The following is a 13,399-nucleotide window of genomic DNA, read 5'->3' on the forward strand; positions in this document are numbered from 1 at the left end:
GGAAAAGGAACTCAATTTGACTTTTATGATGGAGGATTGGATGCGGATTTTGAAACTGGTTAACTCTTCTTCCATTTGTGCTAGCCATTCATTGATTCAATTTAAAATTGTACATCGTTATCATTTGACGAAGGAGAGACTTTCTAAAATCTTTTCTGATGTTGATAGTTATTGTGATAGATGTAAAACTGACACATATGTTTTGGTCTTGTTCTATATTGGAACAGTTCTGGAAGTCGGTTTTTTCAACAATTGCTAAAGCACTTAAAATTAATCTACAACCTAATAAATTAACTGTGCTTTTTGGAATAATTCCTCAAAATATTCATGGTATTTCTGTGTCTGACCAACTTGTAATTGCATTCGTTACATTGATAGCTAGGAGGGACATCTTGTTGAAGTGGAAGAATACATCAGCTCCCACTTTGTCGCAATGGTTCTCTCAAGTGATGCTATGTCTTATTTTGGAGAAAATTATAAGTCGAACCTTTGAACCTTTATTTGATTTTGAGAAAAGATGGGGGACATTTGCTCATTATTAACATTTGAGCTAATTGATATCTCTAATTGTAAATTCTTTGGTATATTTTCTTTTCTTGCTGGCGGTTTGATGTTTATTTTTAGAAGCTTTTTGTATGACGCATGGCTCTGGGGTTGTACACCTAATGGGTTCTTTTTTTTCTCACTTTTTCTGCTTAGTAGGTTTTTTTTGTTATCACAAATTTTTTTTCAATCTTTAAGATAATGACTTTATTGAGACATTGTAAGTTTCAATAGACTCGTGTTATTTCTTTTGTATAATATAACAATAACAAAAATTGAAAAGAAAGAACTTCTGTAGTTAAATGACAGATTAAAGAAATTTGCAAACTTAATGGTGGTAGGGCAACTGATTACTCTGAAATAAATGATACCTTTAGAGAATTCTATTCTAAACTTTATAGTTCTGATTCCCCTAAAAATAATACTGTAATGAATAATTTTCTATATCAATTAAATATCCCTGCACTTTCTGCAGATAATTGCAAACAGATGGATCAACGATTTCTTATGAGTAAATTGCCGAGGCTATACATTCATTACACTCGGGGAAGGCTCTGGGTCCAAATGGATTTTCTGGAGAATTCTATAAGGCTTTTTCTTCATTAATTATACCGCAATTACATTTAGTCTTTTTGGATTCTTTCAAATTGGGTAGTTTGCCTCAATCTTTTTATGAAGCTTCTATTTTGCTTATCCTAAAACAGAGCAAGGATCCAACTGAATGCTCTTAATATAGGCCAATTTCATTACTCAATGTTGATACTAAAATTCTTTCTAAAGTTCTGGCTCGTAGGATTGAAAATATTTTACCTTCTATTATTTCTGATGATCAGACTGGATTTATTAAAAACCGACATTCCCTTTTTAATATACGCCGTTGTATTAAATGTTACTTACTCTCCTTCTCAGGAGATATCGGAATGTGTGATATCCTTAGATGCTGAGAAGGGCTTCGATCGGGTTGAATGGAATTATTTATTTAAAACCTTAGAAAAATTTAATTTTGGACCAGATTTTATTCAATGGATTAAATTACTTTATTTACCTCCTTCTGCTCGGGTTCTTACTAATTTTCAAAATTCCAAACCATTTAAACTTCACCGCGGAACTAGACAAGGCTGTCCGTTGAGTCCTTTGCTTTTTGATCTAGCTTTAGAACCCCTTGCCATTGCTTTTCGAGAATCTAATGATATCTGTGGTATTTTAAAGAGAGGTATCACCCACAAAATCTCGCTTTACGCTGATGATATATTGCTTTTTATCTCTAATGTTGAAACCTCATTACCTTGTGTACTTTCTTTACTCTCCTGTTTTAGCCAGTTTTCAGGATATAAATTGAACCTACATAAGAGTGAATTATTTCCTTTAAATTATTTGGTATCAATTAATACTAATCTCCCTTTTAAAATTGTAAGGAATCAATTTACTTATTTGGGTGTAACAAACACTAAAAATTACAAACACCTGTTTAAAGAAAACTTTCTTACTTTATTGAACCATGTAAAAAAGATATTATTAAATTGGTCACCTCTTTCAATATTGTTGATTGGACGAATTAATTCTATTGAAATGAATATTCTACCTAAATTTATATATCTTTTTCAGGCTTTACCCATTTTTAATCCTAAATCCTTTTTTGACTCTTGAATCTATTTTATCCTCCTATATATGGAAAAATAAACACCCTCGTTTAAATAAAGTTCATCTTCAAAAACCTAAAAAGTCTAGAGATTTAACCTTACCTAATTTTAGGTTTTATTACTGGGCAATTAATATACGATATCTTACGTTTTGGCTATATTATATTTATCATGTAAACTGTCCAGTATGGGTTTCTTTAGGAGCTAACTCTGTTAATAAATTTTCTATTATTTCTCTTCTTGGACCCTCACTTCCTTTATTTGTAAGTAAACTAACTGATAATTTAATAGTTAAACATGCTCTGAGGATCTGGATACAATTTAGAAAACATTTTGGTTTATTGAGATTTTCCTTTTCTAGTCCCATTTATTCTAATTTTTTTAAACCCTCCATGACTGATTTAGTTTTTAAAGAATGGGACAGGTTGGGTATTAAATGTTTTTGGGATCTGTTTGTTGGAGGAAATTTTTTTTCATTTGAGCAATTATCAGCTAAATATAGCTTACCCAAAACTCACTTTTTTAGATATCTACAAATCAGACTTTCTACGATCTCAATTATGCACATTTCCTATAAGCTCAGATAAGAACTTACTAGATGTAATTTTTAATTTGACACCTTTTCATAATGGTTCAATATCTAATATTTATGGTATGTTACTGGAGACAAGGAATGTTCCTTTAGACAAAATTAAGAATCTCTGGGAACAAGATTTACAAACATCAATATCTGAGGAAACTTGGAATGAAATTTTTGAACTAGTTAATACTTCATCGATATGTGCTCGTCATTCCCTCCTACAATTTAAGGTAGTACATAGAGTCCATATGATTAAAGATAAGCTATCTCATTTTTATTCGGATATATCTCCCTACTGTGACAGATGTAATAATGGAGAATCTTATTAATTCATATGTTTTGGACTTGTCCGTGACTTGAAAAATATTGGAAGGAAGTTTTTCAAACTTTTTCTTTACTTTTCAAAGTCAATTTTAAGTCTGATCCTCTGATGGCCCTATTCGGTATTGTTGCAGGACAAGATATCAAGTTGAAGACATCTGATTTACCTATTTTGGCCTTTAGCTTTCTTATAGCTAGGAGGGCACTTTTGTTTAAATGGAAAGATGTTTCTCCTCCTACTCATGCTCAATGGTTATGTGACGTTATGTCATGCTTAGATTTAGAGAAGATTTGTTGTTCAATTTCTGAATCTCGTCAAGACTTTCATACATTGTGGGGACCCTTCCTGAATTATTTTCAAAACTTTCAAAATCCTCAATTCGTTGTTTAAATTTAGATGTTGGCTATTATTAATTTTTATCATACGAGAAGGTAGTTTACCTTTTTTTCTCCCTAATAAACAGCTTTGGTCTTGGTAGGGGTTAGACTCTTTTTGTAATAAATTAGTATATTTCAATATAACTTTGACTAACCTACATGAATACAGGGTAATGAGATTGTTGTTATGAACAGATATAATGTAATTGGTAGTTGTTTTTTTACCTTTATACTTTCTTGTACTCTGTATTCTTCTATGTAAAAACTATTAAAAATATTGAAAAAGGATGTGTTCTTTATGTATTCTGTCTTTTTTGCCAGATCTTTCTTTTTTTTTGGTGTGGGGAGGAGGGATTTGGGGTTGATGCACCCATTCCATTTTGTTCATTTTGTTTGTACGGGAGGAGGGATTTGGGGGTTAATGTGCCTGTTCCATTTTTGTTTGTCATTGGTGCGGGGAGGGGGAATTTGGCGATTAATGATTGTGCTGCCTTTCTTTTCTTTCTTGATTTCATGCTACTCAGAGAAGAAGAATTTCAAGTTGTATACTTTGATAATAAATGAACCTTTGAAGCTATGCAGGTGAGTTGAGAAGTGAAGCTGGACAGCAATCTTGAGGTCTTGCCAGAGATGTTCGATTGAGTTAAGGTCAGGACTCTGACTGGGCTACTCAAGGACATCAATTTTCTTCATTTGAAGCTACTTCATGGTTGCTCTGGCAGTGTGCTTTGGGTGATTGCCCTGCTGAAAGATGAGCTTCCTCCCCAGTGTAAGCTTTCTGGTAGAGGCTAGCAGATTTTGACCAGGATCTCTCTGTATTCATCTTCCTATCATTCCTGATCAGATTTTCAGTCCCTGTCATTGAAAACCATCCTCATAGTATGATGCTACCTCCACCACACTTTACAGTAGGGATGATGTTACCTGGCTGATGCACAGTATTAAATTGATGCCACATGTGCCACTCAGTTACAAAGCCAAAAAGTTCCACTTTAGTTTCATCAGACCACGAGACCTTTCTCCACATCTTTACAGTATCTTCTAAGTGATACTTCGCAAAGTTTTAGGGGCAGAGATGTACTTGTTGAAGCCAGGGCTGCTGCTTACCACTCTTCCATAAATACTCTTTTTGTGCAAGGCCTTAGAGATTGTGGAGCTCTGGACATCACCTCCCGTTTCAGCTACTGACTTCTGCAGTTTGCTCAAAGTGACTGTTGGTGTCACAGTAACCTCTGTTAGAAGTGGCACTATTATCTGGTGACTAGGTCTAGAGGGACAGCCTGACCTAGTAGGCAGTGTGGCTGTGGCTTCATATTCTTTCCACTTTTTTCCTGACGGACTGCACTGTGGTCCAAGGTATGTTCAGTGCCTTTGAGATGGTCTTGTACCCCTTTCCAGATTTGTGCTTCTCTGTTATCACTTACCTGGCCTATCTTAAATGCTCTTTTGCCTTCATGTTGGTTTGGTCTGTTGAAAATCTACCATACTGTTGGACGTTACAGAGAGGAGGGGTTTTTTTTCTTATGAGTTCATTGAAAATAGATGATCCTCCAACCTTCTACATCAACAAACTGGGTGAGTTGGTAGGATAATATACCATATTACACCTGAGGAAAATTAATGTGGTAATTACAAAGGGGATGAATACTTTTTCAGCCTCATGATTTTGGTTTTTAATTTTTAGTTAATTGTTGACAGGCTTTAAATTGTTCTTTTGATTTGACATGATGTACAATGTTCAAAAAATCCTACTTCAATATATTTTAAATTTGGGAAATGAGATAGTAAGATGTGAAAATGGTTGCGGGGGCTGAATACTTTTTCAAGACACTGTATATTTAGAGATATTTAGGGGTACAGTGTGGCCCTTTGAGCCACACCGCCCAGCAATCCCTGATTTAACCCTAGCTTAATCACAGGAGACTTTACAATGAACAATCAGCCTACTAACCGTATATCTTTGAACTATGGGAGGAAACTGGAGCACCTGGAGAAAACCCCTGCATTCCACGGGGAGGATGCAGGGATTGAACTGTGAGCTCCAACCGACACCCTGAGCCGTAATAACATTGCGTTAACCGCTACACTACCATGGCACCCTATGATACTGCTGGACTTAACACTTAGATTGCGCACATCTCCCACACGCCATATCAACTTAATATCATCCAGAGTTCTGCTGTTTACATCTCTACCTGTACTTAGTCATATTCACTTATTATCCCAAAGTTCTTTAATCTATACTTGTCGCAGTTAAGCAAATTTGAATTTAAAATTCTCAAATTTGTTTTATTTTTAATCCTTGAATGGGCTCCTTGCACATAACAGCTGGTAATTCTACAACCCTGGGAGGTATTTTCATTTCCCAATCTCATGCATGTTCCTGATTTAATTTCCACCAAAACTGGCAGATTCATCTTTATCTGGAATTATTTTCTAAGCTACATTTTTATTTAAAATTCTCTTTACAACCATCACCTTTGGCCAAGATGTTGGTCATCAGCTGAAATATATCTTTATGGCTTGTCAAACTAATAATGACATGAAGTATCTTAGGATGTTTTCCTGTATTAAAGGGAGTTTTTTTTGTTACTCAAATGGAGTAGCTGGAGATAAGTTATCGCTAACCTTGATATTAGTACATGGAATACTTGCTAAGTTTTCAGAATTACTTTTTCATACAATCATTCCTAAAAGGAAATGGGATAATGTAATGGTTCAAAATTATGAATTGTTTTGATATATGTAATGATACAAGTATCATTACATTTTGATACTTGGAATGAGGTTGGTAACCAAAGGACAGATGTTTAAGATAATGGCTGAAAAAACTATTTTCCTCCTTGCAGTTTTTTCACAGCATGCTAAAGACTGTAAAGGCATTTGGATGTTTGATGATGAAGAAAAAAATTAAAGAGCTATAGAGTAGGGATGATAGAGTGGGAGTAAGAGAACTCTAAAGAGCTGGCACAGATGCAGCATGCCTTCAAAGACCTCCAGTGCTCTATGGTTTTATAAAATCGTCTTCAAATGTCTACTAGTTTGACAAAGGACATTGAAAACAGGAAAGAATATTTTCAACATTTCAGTTTATTGAGTAGTGAGAGACCCATTAGATATTCAGTGTGGCACTATGGGACTATGGAAATATAAAATGTAAATTCTATTACATCAGTGGCAATTCATAAAGGATGATCAAAATAGTTTTAACACAGCTTAAATTATTTGTTTGGGCATTAATGTGTGTGTCCTTTTAGAGTCATAGAGAAGTACAACACAGAAAGAGGCTGTTTGACCCATCTAGTCCATGCCAAAACCATTTAAACTGCTTACTTCCTCTGACTTTCACCGGGACCATAGCCCTCCATATCCCTACCCTTCATGTACTTATTCAAAATTCTTTTAAGCATTGAAATCGAGTTCGCATGCGCAACTTGTGCTAGGAGCTTATTCCACACTCTCATGACCCTCTGAGTACAGAAGTTTACCCTCATGTTCCCCTTAAACTTCTCACCTTTTCACCCTTAATCCATGATCTCTATTGTAGTCTCACCCAACCTCAGTAGAAAAAGCCTGCTTGCATTTACCCTATGTCCCTCATCATTTTGTATACCTCTATCAAATCTCCTCTCAATTCCAAAGAATACAGTCCTATCCTAATCAAACTTTACTAACTCAGGTTCTCCAGATTCGGCAACATCCTTGTAAAATTTCTCTGTACTCTTATAACTTGCATTTCCTTCCTCATCTTTTTCAAATGCATATCATCTTCATATCATGAACTTTATACAGTTTGATGCTAGTGCCCAATTTTAAATCTTTATTCATTTCTAGAAATTAATTCACAATTTATGATGCTTGTACTAATATTGTAACCTTTATCTTTACAACTGTTTTTAATTTTGTAATGCTTTCGGACACTGAGCTAGCTTCAGAAATGTGATAACAAATGGCTGGTTGTTGTACTCCTCCAACTGCAATCATGAATTTTCTGATTTTCTTTGGGGTGAAATTTTGTTCAGACTCTTGTGCCAAGCTTGATTTGTAATTTTAATAATAATAGGCATCCGTTAGTCTCATGAGACCATAGATTTGGGCCTTGGAAGGTTTCCAGGGCACAGGCCTGGGCAAGGTTGTATGGAAGACCATGCTGCAAGTCTCCCCTCTCCACACCACCGATGTTGTCTAAGGAAAGGGCGTTAGGACCCATACAACTTGGCACCGATGTTGTCACAGAGCAATGTGTGGTTGAGTGTCTTGCTCAAGGACACAACACACCGCCTCAGCCAAGGCTCGAATTAGCATCCTTCAGATCACTAGACAAACGCCTTAACCCCTTGGCCACGCGATTTGTAATAAAACCACAATAACATGCATTCCTTTATTTCCTAAATACTGTTATTACAAAAAGCCTAATGGCCCATTGTTCCCCATCCATATTTGTCCCAACATCAAGTAAAATTAACTCATTTACATACAATTGAAGATCACTTTTGTGAGGTGAAGATAAATTAATTGTTGAATGCATCTTAAAATTATACATTCCTTTCCACCCCGCCCACTCTCTACACCATTAGTAACAACACGTGTCTGAAAGATTAACAAGCATATTGTGGTGTAGTGCCCTTATTCCTCAGTAATCTATTTAGAATAATCTATGTACATTCTATGAGAGTAATATTGAGCTGTTCCAAGCTTTAGAAGTCTGGCATATGCAAGCAATGCCTGAATTCTACAAAAGCAATATCTGGGCATTGCTCTTAATGTTTAAATTCATTGCACAGTTTCGGGTGTTAAAATGAATTGTAGGATCCCATTCCTTCCTGGAAAAAATTGGATCCCTGGACCAGTAGACAACAATTGCCTAGTATTAAAGACTATTCATTACTTAAGAATGTTTCAACACTGAACTCCCTGATTTACATTTCATGAATGGCTGAACACACCTATGCTTGGCCCAGTTGTCAGAAGCTGGCCAGATATTTGGGCTCATGTTTTGAAATATTTTTCTGTACAAACAAAAAAAAATAACAAGGGAGTGGCAAAAAGTTTACACTTGTATGGTGCTTGATTGTATATATTGTATATGATATGATGCAGTGTCAAATGAAGTATAAAGACACTTCTGTTTTGCTTTTACAGCAGAGTGACAGAGGAACACTTGCAACTATAGTCTTGAAACCTATTACAAATATGCATTAAGGAAATGCTAAACAACCATACATCCAAGGACTACTTTCATTTCTGAGATAACTATCAGAAGGCTTTTAAAGCACTCTTGGAGTTGTACAATTTTTGAAACTGTGAATCAAGATGAAGAAATATCTTACATGAGCCTTAAGTACTGAACTATATAGATTTTTTTCTCAAAATATGAATCGATACACAACTCTGAAACAGTTAGGAGATGGCACATATGGCTGTGTGCTTATGGGAAAGAGTAATGAATCTGGAGAATTGGTGGCAATTAAAAGGTATGTGTGCTTTTTCTACAAAAATTGTGAGAAAAACTTGTTATCTACATTTACATGTTACAATTATATTCATGGAAAATACATACAGGTGAGAAATTTAAATTTGTAATTTTGTAAACCATTATGACATGAGGAATTTTCAGAATGAAGAACCAGAAACAAAGCTTTGGTTAAATTGAGTCATGTGGCTCAGGCAGAGGTGCACTGCCACCCTGTTATATAAACACAAAAATGTGATGCTGCTTACCTACAATTGTAACAGATTCATATTTGAGAGATTTCTATTATTTGAATAGCTCATAGAAACAGGTTTTGATTTTCTTTGGAACAACACAGTACTGGAGGAACTCAGAAGTATCTATAGAGGCAAATGAACGGTCAATATTTCAAGCCTTCATCAGGACTGGAAAGAAAGAGGTCAGAAGCTAGAATAAAATGGGTGAGAAGAAGAGAAGGAGCAGGTGGCAGGTGATAAGTGAACTCGGGTAGAGGGGGGAAAGTAGATAGGGAGGGAAGGGGAGTGGAAATAATAGGAGAAACTAGGAAATGATGAGTGGGAGAGGCAAAGAGTTAAATAAGATGAAATCTGATAGGAGAGGGCAATAGACCACAGAATAAAGTGAAAGAAGTGCAATACCAGAGGGAGAAAGTGCGTGTGATGGGCTGGATAAGGGGAAACAACAGTGGATGAATGGGGATGAGGGAGAGGGGATTGGAGAGGAGTGGTTACTGGAAGTTGATGCTATTAAATTCGAGTCTACCAAGGTGGAATATGAGGTGTTGTTACTCTAGCCTGCATCTAGCCTCAGCTTGGCAGTAGAGGAGGCATTAACAGAATAAGAAATGGAATTAAAATGGCTGACCACTGGGAAATTCTGGCTTCTCTTTGAGCAAGGTACTTTCAGAAATAAGTTGATATTGGTGAATGTTGTTCAAGATAAAGAGAAACTATTTCTATTTATGGAAGACCAGGAACAAAAATAAAACAATACAGATTTAAGAAGATTACCTAAAAGGTAGTCTCAAAAAATAAGAAATATGAACAGAGGTACACCAAATAGCCCTCTAAGTTTACTCTGCCATTTGACAACCTAACCACATTTTCAGCAAATCCCCATATTCCTCAGTTTTCCATAGATAACAACAGTCTGAATTATAAAAAAGTGCATTTGATAAATTGTGCTTTTAAAGATTATGGTGGAAAATAAAAGCTTGTGGTGTAGGAAGTAAAAAACAATCATAGATAGTTAGCTAGCAAACAAAAAATAATGTAGGCAAACTACACATTATAAACTACAAATTATAATGTAGACAAACATCGTCATTTTCTCTAGCATGATGTACCACAGGGATTGCTGCTGGAAGCATACTGTCTTGCAATTTGTATAAATCACTTGGATGAAGACATACAAGTAGGAAATTAAGTTGTGAAAAGTCTACTAAGGAATATGTAGTAGATAGATACTGTAAAGCAAATGTTCAAAGTTCCAGCAAATAGAGTAAATTATCCATACTCCTATATCATGAACGCCAGCTGGTGGCGAAGTGGCATCAGTGCCGGACTTCGGAATGAAGGCTCCCGAGTTCGAATCCAGCCAGCTCCCTTGCACACTTTCCATCTGTGCTGGGCTGAGCATCGAGCTAGAAACTCAGCATCGTAAAAATAAGAAAGCCTGCTTTAAAAAAAAGCCGTCATGATGGTGTCCCGATGACTCCACTCAAAGTTAAGGGTTTTCTTCTTTTTCTTCCTACATCATGAATAGATGTTAAGATGAAAGGCAGATTTAAAGGGAAGTTAAGTAAACATCTGGCAAAGGAAGAAATTAAAAGGTCTACCAAAAGGATTGGCCAAAAGAGAAGAACAACTGAAAGAATAGATTAGTTGGGACAAATAACCTACTTTTACATTGTAAATTCTTATTGTTTAACATTTCGTTGGTGCCGAAAGAGTAATGTTAATCAACCTGACTGAATTATGAGTGCCTGAATTATGAATTGGTTTAAATCAATGTGACTTAATTTTCCCCACCACTGCTCTAAATTCGCATTGCACTTTGAATGATCTCATTATTTGCGCAAATGGCATGGCAAGCAATTCATCCACTCAAGTGCAATTTGCTTCTGGTAGTTTCTGGAAATTCACCTAGGAGAATGATAGAAGAGGGAACATCAATTTTTTATGTGAGTTGTACTGAGAAAGATGACACCTAGAAGCTGTATTTTAAGCATGACACTTCAGATTACAGAAATTTATCCCCAAATATGCAAGATATGGAATAAAATTCACTCCTATGGAACTTCTGTGAGCACAAAATGTGAAAGAAACAACAAACTTTGTCTATTTTTGTTTTTCAATTGTCATTTTTTTTGGAAGTACACACAGATAATGTATCGGCCTTTTTAGTCTGGTAGGTTCCATTTAGTGTCCAACAATTTTTTTCTTCCAGAGTTTTCCATATTATTTAACCTCAGCAAATCTAAAACAGGGCCTGCAGGTTTAAGATCAAGCAGTAAATCTAAATAACCACTGTTATTTTGTTACGAGTAATGTCGTGAAACAAACAACCTATAAACCCCATTTCCAGAAAAGTTGGGATAGTTTCCAAAATGCAATAAAAACAAAAATCTGTGATATATTAATTCACGTGAACCTTTATTTAACTGACAGAAGTACAGAGAAAAGATTTTCAATAGTTTTACTGACCAACTTAATTGTATTTTGTAAATATACACAAATTTAGAATTTGATGGCTGCAACATACTCAACAAAAGTTGGGACAGAGTTAAAATAAGATTGAAAAGTGCACAGAATATTCAAGTGACACCGGTTTGGAAGACTCCACATTAAGCAGGCTAATTGGTAGCAGGTGAGGTATCATGACTGGGTATAAAAGTAGCATCCATCAAAGGCTCAGTCTTTGAAAGCAAGGATGGGTCATGGGTCACCCCTTTGTGCCAAAATTCGTGAGAGAATTGTTAGTCAGTTCAAAAGGAACATTTCTCAATGCAAGATTGCAGAGAATTTAGGTCTTTCAACATCTACAGTACATAATATTGTGAAAAGACATCTCAGTGCGTAAAGGACAAGGTCGGAAACCACTGTTGAATGCGCATGATCTTCGAGCCCTCAGGCGGCACTGCCTAAGAAACCGTCATGCTACCGTGACAATTATAGCCACCTGGGCTCGGGAGTACTTCAGAAAACCATTGTCACTCAACACAGTCTGTCGCTGCATCCAGAAATGCAACTTGAAACTGTATTACGCAAGGAGGAAGCCATACATCAACTCTATGCAGAAACACCGGCGAGTTCTCTGGGCCCGAGCTCATCTCAGATGGACCGAAAGACTGTGGAACCGTGTGCTGTGGTCAGATGAGTCCACATTTCAGCTAGTTTTCGGAAAAAATGGGCATCGGGTTCTCCGTGCCAAAGATGAAAATGACCATCCAGATTGTTATCAGCGAAAGGTGCAAAAGCCAGCATCTGTGATGGTATGGAGTGCATCAGTGCCCATGGCGTGGGTGAGTTGCATGTATGTGAAGGTACCATTGACTCTGAGGCGTATATTAGGATTTTAGAGAGACATATGTTGCCATCAAGGCGATGTCTCTTCCTGAGACGTCCATGCTTATTTCAGCAGGACAATGCCAGACCACATTCTGCACGGGCTACAACAGCGTGGCTTTGTAGACACAGAGTGGGTGTGCTTGACTGGCCTACTACCAGTCCAGATCTATCTCCTATTGAAAATGTATGGCGCATCATGAAGAGTAGAATCAGACAACGGAGACCATGGACTGTTGAGCAGCTGAAGTCTTAAATCAAGCAAGAATGGACAAAATTTCCAATTGCAAATCTACTACAATTAGTATCCTCAGTTCCAAAATGATTAAAAAATGTTATTAAAAGGAAAGGTGATGTAACACAATGGTAAACATGTCTCTGTCCCAACTTTTGTTTAGTGTGTTGCAGCCATCAAATTCTAAATTTGTGTATGTTTACAAAATACAATTAAGTTGGTCAGTAAAACTATAGAAAATCTTTTCTTTGTGCTTTTGTCAGTTAAATAAAGGTTCATGTGAATTAATATATCACAGATTTTTGTTTTTATTGCATTTTGGAAAATATCCCAACTTTTCTGGAAATGGGGTTTGTACTTGGTATGCATTTAAAAGTGTATGTCTCCATTTAAATTGAAAGCTAGAAGGTGAATTGCATCTGTAGTGGCCTGTATCTCCAGATGAGCTGCTGACCACTTAAGAGATCAGTTTCCAAATCTCTTAAAGTGCCCCTACCCCCGCACTGAGTGCCACCAGCTGTGGCACCCATCATTACTGTTGAGAGGAAAGCATCCAGTAGAAATCCATCTCTAGTTATAAAGTAAATTTATTATCAAAGTGCATACATGTCACCAAATACAACCCTGAGATTTATTTTCTGTGGGCATATTTTTAAAAAATCC

At 36.2% G+C, this 13,399-nt stretch overlaps 1 protein-coding gene across 1 annotated transcript in view; it reads left to right on the forward strand.

Moving 5' to 3' along the window:
• The window catches only part of mak (male germ cell-associated kinase), a 114,494-nt gene that overhangs the window by 26,934 nt on the left and 74,161 nt on the right, over positions 1 to 13,399 (forward strand). Inside the window, exon 2 of the mRNA XM_063069384.1 lies at positions 8,605 to 8,936. Coding sequence (XP_062925454.1) covers positions 8,836 to 8,936 — 101 coding nt within the window. The 5' untranslated portion in view covers positions 8,605 to 8,835. The remainder of the gene's footprint in view (positions 1 to 8,604; positions 8,937 to 13,399) is intronic.

Source organism: Mobula hypostoma, chromosome 17 (genome assembly GCF_963921235.1).
Source record: "Mobula hypostoma chromosome 17, sMobHyp1.1, whole genome shotgun sequence".
In the NCBI taxonomy this organism is placed as follows: Eukaryota; Metazoa; Chordata; class Chondrichthyes; order Myliobatiformes; family Myliobatidae; genus Mobula; species Mobula hypostoma.